At 32.7% G+C, this 17,009-nt stretch overlaps 2 protein-coding genes across 4 annotated transcripts; both read left to right on the top strand.

Annotated features, from left to right (window-relative positions):
• Positions 1 to 18: 18 nt before the first annotated feature.
• On the top strand, positions 19 to 3,855 carry LOC143897597 (NAD kinase 2, mitochondrial). Its single transcript, XM_077406409.1, has 6 exons — positions 19 to 337; positions 1,478 to 1,775; positions 1,989 to 2,312; positions 2,470 to 2,563; positions 2,665 to 2,929; positions 3,005 to 3,855. The coding sequence occupies exons 1-6, from the start codon at positions 154 to 156 to the stop codon at positions 3,235 to 3,237; spliced, it is 1,398 nt and encodes a 465-aa protein (XP_077262535.1). The 5' UTR covers positions 19 to 153; the 3' UTR covers positions 3,238 to 3,855.
• A 580-nt stretch (positions 3,856 to 4,435) lies between these two features.
• Start1 (Steroidogenic acute regulatory protein-like) lies at positions 4,436 to 14,621 on the top strand. Of its 3 annotated transcripts, none has more exons than XM_077406399.1 (11): positions 4,436 to 4,698; positions 6,954 to 7,237; positions 7,875 to 7,955; positions 8,082 to 8,159; positions 8,331 to 8,384; positions 8,463 to 8,595; positions 8,890 to 9,098; positions 11,449 to 11,613; positions 11,730 to 11,834; positions 11,914 to 12,089; positions 12,187 to 14,621. In XM_077406399.1, the coding sequence occupies exons 2-11, from the start codon at positions 6,995 to 6,997 to the stop codon at positions 12,386 to 12,388; spliced, it is 1,446 nt and encodes a 481-aa protein (XP_077262525.1). In that variant the 5' UTR covers positions 4,436 to 4,698; positions 6,954 to 6,994; the 3' UTR covers positions 12,389 to 14,621. The 3 variants fall into 3 exon arrangements, with proteins under 3 accessions (XP_077262525.1, XP_077262515.1, XP_077262521.1); XM_077406389.1 differs by having other exon boundaries at positions 4,437 to 4,698; positions 8,881 to 9,098; XM_077406395.1 differs by lacking the exon at positions 4,436 to 4,698 and adding an exon at positions 4,719 to 5,036 and having other exon boundaries at positions 8,881 to 9,098.
• The last annotated feature ends 2,388 nt before the right edge of the window (positions 14,622 to 17,009 follow it).

Here is a 17,009-nt window from a genome sequence, read left to right as displayed (position 1 = left end):
TGGTGTGGATCGTGCAACGGCAACGGGTAATGAGGACTTGAGGGCTTTGAGGTTTGAGGGAATAGGGATAAAATCACAAATGCTCAGCTCTGTTCGCGGCGGTGAGTCACGTGGGTACGGGCACAGGTCACAGGTGCGCGCAAGTAACGAGGCATGGTATACTCGATCGCCGCATGGCTCGTGCCGGCGAGAGGGGATCGGTTACGCGCCCGTCGATCAATCGTCCCGCGGAGCGGCTCGTCCCGCACGTCGCTCGCGACAGTTGTTCGGTATTGCCCACGTGAACGTCCCGATCATCATGCGATGACGGTTTTCAACTACCTTTGTAGGAATGCCAGTGAGTATAACGATTCGGTGACCGAGCGTGTTCACCCCCGAGCGGCTCCTCTCACCGTCCTCGTCCGCTCCGCAATTTCATTTTATCGTATTCCGCACTGCTCGCCGCGATCACACGTACCTATGTTGAGAGAACCGATAACAATTAATCAGTGCCACGCTTACTGAAGGAGGAATCGAGAATCGTCTCGAATACGGATCTTGATACCATCTCGAAACGGAATTTTCCTACCGAAGCCCAATGCGCTTCTTACCTAACTGTCTTGTTTTTTTCCTTCTTTTTACTACTGGCAGCAAAATTTGAATATATTATACCGATCCCGTTTCGAGCGCGGAAAGTGTGAGAAAGTAGGCGGCCTAATGTCATCGTTTTCATTTCGCGCAACACGATGATTTATTGCATACTCATGATGATAGTCACGATGGGTATACCGCGCGATAACATTGAAGTGTAGGTATAACCTTTCCGAAGAGGAACAATTGTTTATAAGTGTCATTTTTCATGGCACGAGGGGAAGGAGAACAATTCTTATGACGTTTTAATGACAGCTCATAATTGCTTTTTGTCGTGCGATGCGATTAGGCAACTATATCTCATATCTCTGAACGATAGGATCAGGTCAAAGGCAATTGAGGAAACATTTTATCACGTCGTATTTTATCAGGGAATATTTCTCTCACATATATTAATGTATGCTGAAGACAAATTGCAGCTTTATCTTGAAAAAAATGCGTCTTTTATGTTCTTATTATTAATATTTGAAAAATAAGACAGGAACACGGCGAATTTTATTAAATTAATTTAATTTAATTATTGTGTAAGTTAAACGATACATGTAATGTTTTTATTAAGCGTTTAACTCCACTTTATTCATAGCATATTAATGATTTCAAAGAAAAACTATGAGACGAGCTCCATATAAATATTTATTTCGTTTCAAACTTTTAAAGTTTTATTAATTAATATAGTTAATTAAATTGTAATCGTTTAAAATTGATAAAAATACATTTTAAGAATAGCCTCTGTATCTGTCAAATTATATAGATCAGATTGATAATTGATATCTGATTATCTCGTGCATTCAAAGGCAAGTATTAACTGTAATTATACAGAAGCTAATATTTATGATTTGTTTTTTAGGAACGCTGCAGCTTTTACAGTCTCCTTCTACCAATGTACACAGAAGTCTGCGCTTTTTCATTCGAAATGAATCCAGTTTTGTGCCTAAGAAGGTACTTATCGTGGCAAAATTGTCCCGGTATCATTTCGAAAGGTTACGGGAACCCGGGCTCAACGAGACCCAGCTGAAGGTGAAACTAATCGAAAGAGGTTCGGATTATGATACCATGCTCGCCAGCCACTTGGCCACCAAGGCTGTGGAAGATCAAATCATCCAGATCTTGCGAAAGATGAACGTGGAGTATAGGATAATAGATAGGTAAGCTCTCAAATCTTTTTAATAAAAAAATATATTTATATAAAATTCGAAAAAATTAGCAAAAACTCATTTACTTTCTTAAAGTCGTGATAATGTTGAAAAAAAATTCATATTTGTGTAAATTTGAAAAACTACTCCAATCTGTTTATTTCAAAGTTGAAATATTAGTTGTTAAATATTTATCGCAAAGTAAAAATATATCGTATTTTTTAGGACAAGTTTAGACCAATCGCTTTTTACATGGGCGGATTTAGTACTGCCGATTGGCGGTGATGGAACGTTTCTCTTAGCCTCGAATTTAATATTCGATAATAAAAAACCGATAATGGGCATTAATTCGTATCCTGAGAAGTCGGAAGGCTACCTCCTGTTGTCGGCGAAGTACACGAATGCCATACCAGAGATTTTCGAAATGCTAAGAGCAGGCCACTACAATACCCTCATGCGAAGACGAATACGGATAACTTTAAAGGGAGAAGAAATATGGCAGCCTCCCTTTCACATGCATGAGAAAGGACGCATTGTTGGCAGTGACAGGCACGTTATATTAATGTCATAATTAAATTATCAAGGATTTATATTTATTAGATTACAGACTTTCTCAGCGACAGCTTATCTTTGGAATTTATATCTATCGTTTCTGCACTCTTTACTGCAATACAAGCTTTAATTATCATGTATTTATTACTTGTAGGTTTTATACAAACGAGAAGTTCGAAAGCAAGTATAGCATTACCAACATAGAGTTACCAAAAGAAAGACGTCTACCTTGGTTGGCGCTCAACGAAGTGAGTTTATTCATGTTCCTCGATGCACACGCATGTGTTAGAAAGTCGAGTGATTCGACTTACTTTTTTACGCATATCTCAGGCCTGGTATTTGTCGTTAGGTTTTCATGGGCGAAACGTTATCGGCACGGACGAGTTCCTTACTTATAAAGTTCGATGAGGACCAAGAGTATCACAAAGTAAAGGGTTCCGGTTTGTGCGTGAGCACCGGGACAGGGTCAACGTCTTGGTACAAATCTATACACAGTCTAAACCATCGAACCGTGCGGGAAATATTGAGCCTCGTGGATACCAAACGGCAATTTACCAATGACGAAATTGATGTGATCTGTTCGGCGTTCAATAGCAGCTTGCGATTTGACGCAGGTCAGTAAGTGTGTTATCTGAATAACACAAGAGAAGATATGACGTTATATTTAAAGAGTATACATTTCTTTACAGAGGATTGCAAACTGTGTTATTCCATAAGAGATATGATAGTTACCAATGCAATACCCGTTCCGAAAGACGTGCACACTCGTGGTTTCTGTAGGAAGGCCACTGTGCAATCGCAATGCTTCGATGCAGGTTTAGTTCTCGACGGTGGAATAGCGGTCCCCTTCAACTTCGGCACCATCGCGGAAATGGAGACTTTTCCCGAAGACTCATTACGTACTATTACACTTCTCGATTGAATTGAACGCTTTCCAACGAATCAGGACATTCAAGTAGTATTTTTGTGATAAATATGAAACTTAATAACCGTGTAAAATCAATCTCACACTAATAATTTCTAATGAACAAACGTTTGTAGACGTCTGTAATATAAAAATTTACATTAAATATTACATGTATAATACTTACAATTAATGGGAGTAGACGCGTATAGACGCGCGATTGAAATGCCGTTATCCAATAATTATGTTCGGGTATTAACGAAACTTTGGAATGGAAAGAACACTATAAGCAAGCTATTTAATTTGAAAAAAGAAAATTTTGTTGGAGTATCATAATTCCATGTCTCAAGACTAAATCTGTCAATATTCAATTTTATATATATAACATGTATTTAAGATTTTTTTAGTGTATTACATATTATTATTATTATTACTATAAGTTGGTGTACTAAATTAAGATTAAAAATTCCAAATATTGACACTTATGAGCTAGTCTGAAAAAAAACTAGATTGTTAGTTCTTTATGTACATTTAGAATATTTTAGCTCATATAAATATAAGCCAGGAAACTTTTTATACATGTCAATGTATTTGTTTACTGAATTGAATAAACTTGGAATGTATTTTATGATAAAAGTTTTTTCACATATTATTTTTGATATATGTATTATATAACTTTAATAATTTTTCAAGTATTTTAAAAAAAGTGTACTCCAATTTTAGCTACTTTTTATCCGAGTATATTCTCCGACGGTGATAACGGCGATAACTTTGGACGATTTTTCAAAGATTTCGAAAGAAGTCTACGCGCCAACTTTAGCTACCTCTTATTGGAATATGCTCTTCTGATAACTTCGATAATCTTTCAAAGATCTCGAAAGATGCATGTGCCAATAAATCTACTTCTTCGTAAAATATAGTCTCCTAATAACTTTTACAATAATATTTATTATATATCTTTTTATAACAAAATACTTTTTAATATTCCAACATTTGTGTGAAAATCCTGTATGTACACAGATTACACTTCTAGTTATTTTTCATTCATGACCCAGGTCTGCTCTTCGCGGTTTCACCGTTTTGTACTTTCTGCACCTGAAACGAACGGAGACGGTGCGCGATCAGACGCGGTGGAGAGAAAAAGAAGAAAGGTGAAAAGAGTGCAACAAGTTCAGCCACGAGGAGCAACCAGAGCAAACGCACAAGTGTATGTATACGTGCGTCGCGTGAAGGTGGACGGTGGACACGTTTGACAGCACGGCGACTCCGGAATGCCCAACTTCAGGCCTGACTGAAAACGTCATTGCGCTCTCGTGTTTATATTCGGTGATAACGGCGATTCAACACTGGGCGCAACCGAATGGTCTCCTCTTTTTATCGCGCGGAGGCATGCGACGCGATGCACGTGTGTGACATCGTTTTGTCGATACGCAACCCGACTGTCTGGCCGTATCTATGAGATCTCCCGGCCGCGGAACGGTAAGGATTAAGGATGAATGAGAGGAAGAAAAAAAATTGCGAGCGGAAACGATCGGAGCACGGCGCGACGGGTGCCTTTGTTCGCGACGCGAACGTCCCTCGGGTCACGGCAAGAACGCGCAAAGTTTGCTTCCGCGACGATTTTTCGAATTGTCCGTCCGCGTCACGGCGACTGAAGTAAACATCCGCTGATTTTGAGGTTAGGACCTCGAATTAATATAACCTCCGTGACCGGAGTCCGCGCCGAATGGAATATTCCTCCTAAATCTCCCCTCGCAGGATTTCTGTGTCAAAACAAATTCAACAGAGCTATATTTACGTGATTTATTATGATTGTTGTAAGTATAACGGCATATTTTTTTTTTTTTCCCCCCCAACAATTTCTGCACGAGATTTATGTGGCTTATTCGCCTTTTTACCGTATAAATGTATAAATAAAAAAAATCAGATAAGAGGGCGAATTTACCTAATTTTTTTTTATTCCCTTAAAGATTTTCGTCCGTTGATTGAGATGCAGAAAAATGCATGGTGATGGTGAATAATATCGCGGCGCAATGAAGATAAACGTTTTCGAAAATAATCCGACGAGATTTAGACCAAATTAAGATTCATAAATTAATCTTAACGAAGATCTGCAGATCACACTTGAGATAAATCTGTAATTTGTGTCAGATTTCAGGATAGAATTCTATTTATAATTTTATACGTTGTGTATTTTGATGTATGCAATTCAAGATACATTTTATATACTTTTATATTCCTATTCTTCAAATATATCTTTGTTTTACACGACACTTAAGATTATAAATAAAATTGTATTCTAGATTCCGAATTATATCCTCGATCTGATTCTCAAGTATTATAGTTAATGTTCGAGAGAAATGGGCTTAATAAAAAATTCATAATTAATATTCTCTATTTATATCCTGCGTTTTAATATCAAGGAAAGAAATGATATGCACTTGATAATGATGCATTCGTTTTAATCTATGCGATATGCTATCAGATATTTTTAATCCGTAAAATTGTTTATGGAAGCACATCGTATGTGTAACAATATACGTATACATATATTATAAGGCTAAAGATCAGACATCGCATTTCATTGGCTGTCATATCACTCATATCGTTATCATTCAGGCAGTATAATACATCACTAATTATATCGTCGTGTACGTAGTTAAACGTTTACAAAACGATTATGTTATTTTAATAAATTGTATCGTCTGAAAATCAATCTCGCATCATTGTGATAAGGATTTCATGGTGATATATATTTTAATACAAAGATTAGAAAAAGTTTATAGACTAAACAGTGGAACAATGGATAAATATATCTGCAGGATGCCGGGATTCATTCAACATTCTTTCATGATTGGAATTACAGATTTGTTTAGAAACGAGATAGAATTGGGAAGCCCTTACAAAAAGAAAGTTCTTTAGACAAAATATTATGTTCAAAGAACAAAATCGTTAATTGCTATATTTATGTTATTTCCGCACGTGTAGAAATTGCAATAAAACTTACAGTAACTACGTAAGTTCTTATCATATTTTCGCAGATATTCTTATGCAAGTTGTTGATTTAGAAATTGCATTGATTGATAGTTGCAATGACAACAAGAAACACTTTTGTTTGTTCGTTTCCTAAGAATATTATTGCAATGATCTCTGGTATATTTGTCATAAGAAAAGCTATTGCTTTTAATATTAAAATAACTGATTTGGCAATATTATTTTAGATATTATATAATTGTATAGTAATATTTTCTACAAGAAAATATTTTCCCAGACAGCACACATGTCTAAAGACGCCATAAAGATATCTTTAAGATGTCTTTTAGACACGTATGTCTAAAGGATGTCTTAAAAATGTCTTCACGACGTCTTTCAGACATGCATGCTGTCTAGGTTGATTATTGCCATTTCTATTTATATATATGTGTAATAATGCGTTTATATGTGTATTTCACGCTAGATTGATACACATATGTTATTTCATTATTTGATAATCCATTCTTAGCATCATTCTTCCAATATTTATTTTAGAAACATAAATAATTATATTAGATATATTCATCTTAACTACATCTCTACTGCACTTTCTGCGTTTGAAATGAAATAGATTTTGGAAAAAGAAACAGAGAAGATATAAAACATAGAGTGTGTAGAAAACTGATGCAAATAGTGCTATTATTGCTACTGTTTCTACTAGATTAATTTGCATATTTGCTATATATGTCATTTTCTTGCAGGTCGACGTTACGACGACGACATCAAAAGTGTTATCGGAAGGATGGCAGAAGATGAGAGACAAATTAGAATGGCCGCTGAAGCTATACTAAGTGGCTCGATCAACTCTCAAAGAAGTTCGGTTACACAGCATAGTATGACGCGAACGCCGGATATCGTTCTCACCGAGGACCTGATCTTAGGAGCGAGACACAACGGCAGAATGTCGAGCGTTAGACGTTTCTACTGCCTTTTCGTCACCTTCGATCTTCTTCTTACATTCCTCATGTGGCTCATTTGTACAATGGTATGCTAGAACCCGAGACATTATCTAAATGTTAAATCAATGTAGACCGAAAACTTGTCGAAAATATGATTTTTTATTTTGGCGTGTGTATTTATGAGCAAAGCATTATCTTTTGCTGTATATTTTCATTTTTTATTTATTGTGTATTATTTCTTGATGAGAGAGATAAAAATACACTACATTTATAATGTATCTTTATAAAAAGTCTAAGAAAATTAAATTGCTAATTGTAAGATAGACAGTTGATCCATCTTATATATATGTTATGGTCAAAGCCCGAAACGCGGGCATTTCTAGCATTGACTGGTCAATTCTGCGGAATGACTTGTCAATCCTGAGGAACCAAACGTCTTGATTAAAGCAGTTAGGTATATCAGGCTTGGAGTTTGATTAGTTTTATTATGCAAGGGAAGGGGCTCCGCCTATGGGATAAGTAATTTGAGTAATTTGTTGATATGTGTGTACTGTTTATACACACATCAACAAATTACTACAAAACTTTGACCAAGACGCTTGGCCGTTCGGCAGAATTGGTTCGTCAATCTTAGGATTGACCGTGTTTCGGGCTTTAACCATAACATATATATATTTTTTTTAAATTAAAATTTATGGTTACTTTTTTGTTATATTTTTACAGATTGCAGGCGAAAGTTTACATACAGCTTTCATAGATCAGGTGATACACTATCATATAAAGACGTCTTTGTTTGATATTGTGGTAAGTATATTATGTCGTTCCTTATTAATGAGTTTAATAACAGAATGACGACAGTGACATATTCAGTTCGTCATAATTTTTCATTATTCATTGGGAGCAGAGATTTTACGGATTTCATCTTCTCAGATGGCAGCGATTTGCAGGTTCACGGTCTTGTTGCTCTTTTATGCGCTGCTGTATCTCAATCACTGGATTATTGTAGCTGTGAGTATATTTGTCAATTGAAGCTTTTCGTGAAAAAGGAAATTTACTTATAACGAATGTATAAACAATAAAACAAATAAAAGAGTAAAATATTTTTTTAATTACATATTTTATTAAAAAAAATATATATATGTAATTTAAAAAATGATTTTAAATTAATGTATTTTACAGATATCAACTGCCACAACATGTGCCTTTTTAATTGCCAAAGTTTTTCTTTTTGATGTAAGTGTTATTGAAATACTTACTATCTTTATTATTAATTTTTTTTTATTTAGCTTATTTAATATATCGTATTTTCAGTGGACATCAGCTAACCAACCAGTATTCCAAGTTCTGCTAATCTTGACATCTTTTGTATTATCATGGGCAGAGGCTTGGTTCTTTGATTTTCGCGTGATACCTCAGGAAACTCAAGCAAGAAATTGGATTCGAAGTAAGTGGTCTCTCTCTCTCTCTCTCTCTCTCTCTCTCTCTTTCTCTCTCTCAACAGTCTAATTTTTTCTTATTTTTAAACTATTAGTCAATAAATGATACGGTATAAAAACTAACAATATAGACCTGAACATTTATGTACGAGCTAATATATATATTTCACAAGAACATTAATAGTATGCACTGGCATACAAAATGGAGAGTAAATTTGATATTTAATCTCAATATCTTTGCATATTAATTTAAAAATTATAAAGAAATATCGACGAGTTTACGAAATTTACAGGTTTTCCAGATACAGAAAGAGCTCCGTTATTACGAAGCATTGTTACTGAATCACGGCAGCATATGGCAAATATCGATCACATGAATACATTTTTCACACCTGTGGAGTCTCCGAATCATTCTGATGATGAGGACATCCCCAGGAAGCAAGGAGACTCGAGGAAGCTCTCAAGATCCAGCGATTTATTTAGGTTCCTAGCAATACTTACACCCGAGAAGGTTAGTAAAATTGTTTTTTTTTCTTGTTTTAATCGATCATTAATTCGTAAGAAAAATTATAGGAAAAAAAAGAATATGTGTCTCTTTCTACTTCGACTTTAGTTATGGTTTAACATTTATTGTAATTAAACGCGATATTTATCAGCAAGTATTTAATAATTCAATGATTCTTAGAAATTTTAATTATATATATATATATATATATATATATATATATATACAAAGTCATATATACACATATATGGTAGATGTAGTCAATGTCGAGTTCTCTATGTCTACAACAGTAATCCTTGAAGAGTATCTTTTTAAGCAATAAGCGATAACTGAAATTGGTGGGGGACATAAGTGGCAGGAAGTACTATGGGAGTAGCAAAGTGCAAAGACATGTTCAAGAAACATGCTATCTTTAGTTGGTTACAAAACTTATTCGCGTAAAGATAGATATGCGGCTTGTGTTTAACCATTTTTTTGTGTATTGTGTCACATTAAGTTTTAATCTATAAATATATTTTATTTGATTAATTGTGGTTTACGTTATGTTTTTAATTGTTAATTTTATTCGTATGATTATACGTCCCTTTTTTTTGGGTGATGCCTTGAAATATTTACCTAAGCCTGTAGAGACCAATTGGGGCTTAAAAGAAAAATTGATAGAATTCTTAGCAAACAATAAAATACTTCTAGTAAGTTATTTCATCTAGTCATTATTATTATTGTAAAATCAGGAGTTGGTTTATCTTCTGCGTAAATTCGAGAGTAACAATTGTAAAGCATAATTATAAAGAAAAATTTATTTAAGCATAGAGTTAACTTATTAAGATATTTATTAAGATATATTTATGCGTTATGAACATAAATAAGCTATTCTATCTTAATTATATATGCATTTGTTAAAATATTGAACGTAAAAAAATTAAATATTGGACATAAAATTTGCATAAATAATAATAGAACTAAGTAGAGAGATATTTACGATTTTACAACGAGAGATTTTACAACTTTACGATTTTATTACACATTATTTTATAATAAATACTGTACATATTATACAGGGTATAAAATTAAAGATGTTACAGACTATTATTTCTTAAACTAAAAATAGGAAATTTTTGTTTCCTATTAACAGTTTAGTATCAAAAGTAACATCATATGATGTTTACTTTTTTCTAAGTGCCGTTACGGTCACAAAAATTACATGTTTTGCTTAGTTCTAGAAATAATAGTCTGTAACATCTTTAGTTTTACAGAATGTATATAGGATGTATATATTGTTTATTAATTTCATAGATTTAGATAAGTGTTAAATGCAATTTATAACTTATCTGCATACTATGATCAAATTGTAAGTCGTGAATATTTTTTGCTTTTTAATGTTTTTAAAAGTAAAAAAGTAAGAAATATAATATCATGTTATCAGTATTCTTTAATAGAATGTTATAAAGTAGAAAAGCATTATGTAATTTTATAAGATCACAATAATGAATTGAAAGAAAGAAAAAAAAAGAAATGATTCAGTGGTGCAAAGGTCGTATTATACTATATTATACGGATACCTGCACTTGCTGGCTTATCCTAGTATATATGTCCTTGTACATATATCCTTAATATATTTTTCAAATAACGAATCAATTGTTACTTTATTTTGTAATTAACATATTTAAATATCGATAATATTGTTTATCGGCTATATTTAAAAAAAGTGATGTGTGTGTTAAGAAGGAAAAAATATTAAAATTAATTAACAAGTTAATGCGTTAACGAATTAAAAAATAATAATTCTTATTTTAATGAAATTAGGTTTTTATCGAGTTTATCATAAAACGCGAAAATTAATATTTTGATATTTACTTCAACTAATAAACAATTTTTTATTTGATTGAGGACAGTAAATAATGTAAATATTATTTGTGTGTCCCTGAGATGTGTACTCATTATCAACTAGTGTCTCGTATATACATTCGTACTGCACGCATTTCAAACTATCGAGTGCACGCGCACTATGTTGTAAGCAAAGAAATATATTCATCAATTATATTTTTGCGAATGCAATAAATCAGCCGTATTATTTATCGCAATAATAGGTCGGTAGATCAAGTGTTCACTTTTATTCAACATTTATAATTACAATGCTAATGCGTTATTACAATGCTTATTTCTAAATATAGCTGAAATAAAACAATATAAATATATCTATAATATTTCCAAAAAATACATAGAAATACATACAAATACATAGAAAAATACATAGAAATATTTATTAAATCTTTAAATATTAAACCAAAAATGATAGTGTTGCGCCAATTTAAATATTAATTAAACATTAGAATTTTTTTATGTGGTTTTCTTTTAGGTTGATGAATATAAAACGAGGGCATCTAAAATGTTACAAGATTGTCACGACTTGTTAACATCGACAGAATGGAAAGACATAATTATAACAAATGACGACGATGAAATGTCCTGCATGCAGTTTCCACCAGAATGGAAAATAGACGGAAAGGTCTTGAAGATCACGGTGAGCTGCATATAGCGTAAATTTAAGATATATAAATTAAAGAGATGCAAAATTTTTTGGTAATGAAGGAATATTCTTATTTTTAAACAATTAAAACGATTTAATCATAATTTAAGGGTATCGTCGACGCACCTGCCAGCATAGTGATAAATTTATTGTTTGATAATATTGAGGAACAAACTTCGTGGAATAAGCTCGTGACAGAATCAATGAAATTACAGGTCAGTAAAACTTAGTTTTTACACTTTTTTTCCTACTCCAATACTTTGTTATATCGATAATAAAATTTATTTTTAACAGACTATTGACGAAAACACGGATATTGTTTACCAAGCAACAAGCCCTTTTGGCGGCGGGCTCATTACGGCGCGAGATTTCGTTATTTTAAGGCATCGTAAGAAATGCGACAATTATTATATCACTGCTGGTGTATCGGTTCATACCGCGTCAGTTAAAATTCGCCCAAACATGACAAGGTGAGAAACGAATTATACTTTACGAGAAATACGTATAAGAAAATAAAGAGAACGAGAGGAGAAGCTATTAATTATTATTTTTAATATTTTCTTTAAGGGGTGAAAATGGTATAAGCTGTTTCGCAACAGAGGAGTTACCTGACGAAGTTAATAAATGTCGTTTCACCTGGATTCTGAATACAGATTTCAAAGGTTGGATACCAAAAACTGTTGTGGATAGATCTTTGTCAACTGGTCTAATAGATTTCATGACATATTTAAGGGAACATTTGAATAATATGCAAAAACAGTCAATCTAGTACAGTGTTGCTTATAAAGCTGACAAACTGTATTATTTACTTTCCTTTTCTGTACTATGTTAGGTCTATGTATTTTTTTTTATTCAATATTACTAGACATACACACACACACACACACACACACACATATATATAGGTATATATATAAAGAAAAAGGAATATTAAAATTCATAATTATGAACTTTATGGAATATATTCTAAAATGGCTCGAAAGTGCATTTTTTGAAATATACTTTGTTCGCGTATCATTTAATTCTCAAGTGAGCTGCATTTAAGAAAGAATCAGATTTTATTTATTAACAATTAAAGTAAGATGTATGAAATAGTTAAAATTGTACAATTTATATAAACTTGAGTATGTTCCAATTATATTTGTAAGTGAATTACTCTCGCCAATCTTTTTAATGTAAAAAATTTTATCGATATCGGCACATGAATATTATCTAAACACTATGTAGTTTTATTTTTAAAATTGTATACTATTTTTTTCACATGATTTACTTTTAATCGCAATAGCCGAACAAGAACGGAACATACTATTATATTCTGATCTTTCTTTTTTTATAAACCATGTCGCATAGTAGTTGTTATAAGAACTATATATTATGTGCTTTTTGTAAGTGCCTATGAAGTTTGGTTAAGTGCATCTTTCGACGTACAATGTATATAATATATTGCAAATGTGGCATACGTATGTGTTTAATATACGTAATGGCATCTAGCATGCATCTACCACATATCACGCAAAAATAAAAAGTCGTGATATTTAAAAAGAAAAATATAAATATATTAATAATTTCTTTCTTTTTTCAACGTGTTTGTTTCGATATTATTTACGGTTCATTAAAGAATTCTTCGTCGCTTCCTTCAATTGCATGAATCATAAAGCCTAATATACTGATAATATGTATATATAATATGCATTTAAATGAAATATGCAGTCATTAAATGGATATCCCTGAGATTGACAGGATGTTATTATTCGTACATTATGCGTTCGTACAATTAATGAGAAAGAAGAAACGCACACTACTTTTATACGTTTAATCGAGCACACTTTATTTTCTTGAAAATTATAGAAAATGTGTATACAATTCTGCATTTATTCCCAATAAATTGTTTCGTTTAATTAGCCTTAGGTCAGCGATATGAATGATAATATAATAACAGAGTGTCCGCGAGATTCGACAAGAGTTTAATTGGATGATACGATATGTTTGTACAGAGATAAAACACAGTGATGATTTATGCATGCCTTCCAAGTTCGAGGAATCTTTTGCTCTGTTTATGTCATCTCTGTTTATGTGATCGATATTATGTAATTTTGTTATCTAATGTATGACAACAAGTGCGGAATGTTATGGAATAAAAATAAATGAATATATTAGGAAGAATAATGATAGAATAATATATTAGAAAGAAGAATAGTGCAATGATAGCACTGATCTTTATTGATACTTTTCAAAAAGTAAGCTGTTTTCCTAGCTGAGGAAATAAGCGAAAAATAATTGGCTTATTTTGCTATAATTTAAGAATTTAAGAGTGTTTAAGTTTATTATTTTTTAGAAATTTGTTAAATTTGAGAGAAAGGGAGACAGAGTGCGAAGGAGAGAAATATCTTAAATTACCATTAGTCAAAAGTTTAATTCTATTTAACGAGTATTTGTGATATATATAAATAAGTATATTAATAGTTAAACAGTCTTTTAATGAAATCGAAAATACTATGATAATATTACTTTTAAACTATTCAGTGTATAACGTATCTCGATTTTATACACAACGTGTCCATTTAATCAAATATCAAAAATATTTCCTCGTTTTTAGATATTTCATGCGTTGTGATCTACATTGTTAAAAAGACTGCATGAAATCGACATTACATGACTGTATACATAGCGACAGAGCATACGTACGCTTGAATGTCTTAAAAAAAATATATATATATATATACTATTTTATTTATATATGTTCGTAATACTGTGTACGTATATAAAATAGCTATTTGTATTAAGATTTTGTATGTGTCGTTTATCGTTTATCTACGTCACTTGTGCAATGTATATTCATGCATTTTTCCTGTGGAGATGCGCGGTACTACGTTAGATAGGTCAACGATATGTCTCGGCGGGATAGACTAAGCATAGAATAATCGAAGATAATTTTATAAGTCCGACTCTCGGATTCGGATGTAAAGAAGTCAGTCTTAGGCCAATAAATGCAAAAAAAGGAAGATCGTGTCACGTTGTTTTCTTCGCGTCAAACCTTCTGTCTTGGATAAGCATAACGAAATAACAGCATTATTTTAATCGTTTATAGTTTGCCTTTATGTAATCGTGTAAAGTACAGCTGTTCTTGCGGCGCATAAATTATTGAACACCTACCGCGTTACTTAGTAATTGTTAAACGCCCAAATATGCCGCGCCACGAGTATACGAGAATGGAGACAGGAAGATTAACGACAAAACGGATAGAAGCGGTAAATCCGTGTACTCTAGTACGCATTAATTAACATGATTATATGGCGACCCGTACCGATATTGCCTCACAATAATATTACACGACATAATTAAGCTCGTCACGTCGTATTCCGCATATCAAAATATCAAAAGAATTTAATTTCATTGAATGCATAAATACATTGTATTATATTACGTGTAAAATAACGATTAATATACTCGCATCTAATTTGGGAGAATAATTATAGAAATTTTCACACGAAAATCTCGAATAATTAAAGAGAGATTATTTTGAGAAAACTGTGAAAGAAGCTTTCGAAACAAATAGCATTATCTTATAAAATTAAAAAAATATTTTAATTTAAAAAATGTAGATAATTAAAGATTAATAAAATGTAGATAAAGCAATCTTCAAGGGTTGCAGGTACCTCGGGCGTAACAAAATGTACCTAATCTAAATTTGTTTAATATTAAACAGCGTAAATCCCAAATTTGTCATTTCCGTTTAAATATACACCCGTTTCATGGTTAATATTTTGGTTTATTAGTACGTAGCCGCTTTGAATTTCTCGATGCCAGAGAGCTAATTTTCTCGTAATTCAAAGCCCGATACGGCTCGTTTCATTAGTGCTCATACGGGAGAGAAATGCAAATTCAGCTACGCATCCGTTTGCTTGACACAGCGTTAAAGTTTGGATGTGTCATGTAATTTCCACGTCCAATCCTTAATTCATAACGTTAATGAATTTATTATCCTTGCTCACTTTATTGCATCACAAAGTTATAATGGCTTTTATCTCAGTTTTTGTGATTAATTTCTTATGCATCCAAACAAGAGAATAATATAAGAAGTTCGCGTGGCGCGTAAGATCATTATTTATCTTAACGTGCTTCCCTTTTGCTCCTCGAAATTAAATTAATTAAACAGCATAATGAATATAGAATGCGCGCGAATTGTTGGATAAATTTCAGATACAAAGTAAAATTAATATGATTCCTTTCGAAAAAGACCAATATAAAATGTATTTCTCAATGTTTCAGTGCGAAATATTCGAAACACGGATGATATGAATTGCCCTGTTAATTTCACAATGACGCAGCCTGAAAAATTGCATACAAATTTTCGCTCCGTGTATTGGAAAAATTTGACAAAGTCGCGCGGGATTGATTAATTTGAAAATTAGCGTATACAGACGTACGCTGATCCATTGTGATCGAATGACATTGGGGTAGACGGTAATTCACGGATAATTACTATTCCAGCTACAGGGATCGCAACATGTGTATGTCAATTATTGCGACACGCGCGTGGACAAGGCATTCATCGTGGATGGTACGTAGGATGCAATCTGGTAAGGGTAAATTCTTGAACTCCGAACAATATTCGCGATTCGTAGTTTGTTTGGCGCGTAATCCATGCGAATTGAGTATAGCTTGTATGCATGTTATGAAAAAATCATCTCCGTTGGTGACGTAATTTAACAATTCATAGTAAAAGGGATTCTCTATAGGAGCGCTAACAATAAAAATTTCAGAAAATCGCATTTTTCTATGTAATATTTATCGACCCGAGAGAATAACGGAAACTTATAAATGGCAATTGCTTTCGCAATGTTAGTAATCCTATGTGGCACGTAACGTGATTTTTATAATGGAACATGGCATTAAAAATACATGTAGCTTTTTGTTTTACATCAAATCTTCATTATATTTCTTTTTATAATTTTATATTAATTGCTCGACGCTTATTGATTTGTCTCTATTCATTTGAAAGCTGATACCTTATAAAAAAAAAATGGTGGTTTTTTAATGAAACTTATCATAAAGGTAATATTGATTTTTCGATTGTACAGTTAGCAACTTAACAATGAAGGAAATAACTTTTTAAAATATCTCCCCGTAAAGACGTATTTATTTCTTATTTCATATCGCACGACGTTTATTCCTGCTGCAGAGCGAAATAAACAACTCCATCGCGATGGAAAACTCAAGAGGAGTCCGCTGACACAAAGGCTAACGTGGCGTGCAAAGAGAGAAGGAACTCTTCAATTAGTAAAATGAAAGCTCAAAGGAAAAGGAAAGTGGAGCAAAATACGGAATGAAAGGCCGACGTTTCAGATGTTGGCAGCGAAACAGCGCGTGATAAAATCAAAATTCATACG

The sequence above is a fragment of the Temnothorax americanus genome, unplaced genomic scaffold, assembly GCF_048541705.1.
Source record: "Temnothorax americanus isolate GAGA-0224 unplaced genomic scaffold, ASM4854170v1 Scaffold1, whole genome shotgun sequence".
Lineage (NCBI taxonomy): Eukaryota > Metazoa > Arthropoda > Insecta > Hymenoptera > Formicidae > Temnothorax > Temnothorax americanus.
This window is presented reverse-complemented; position numbering and strand designations above follow the sequence as displayed.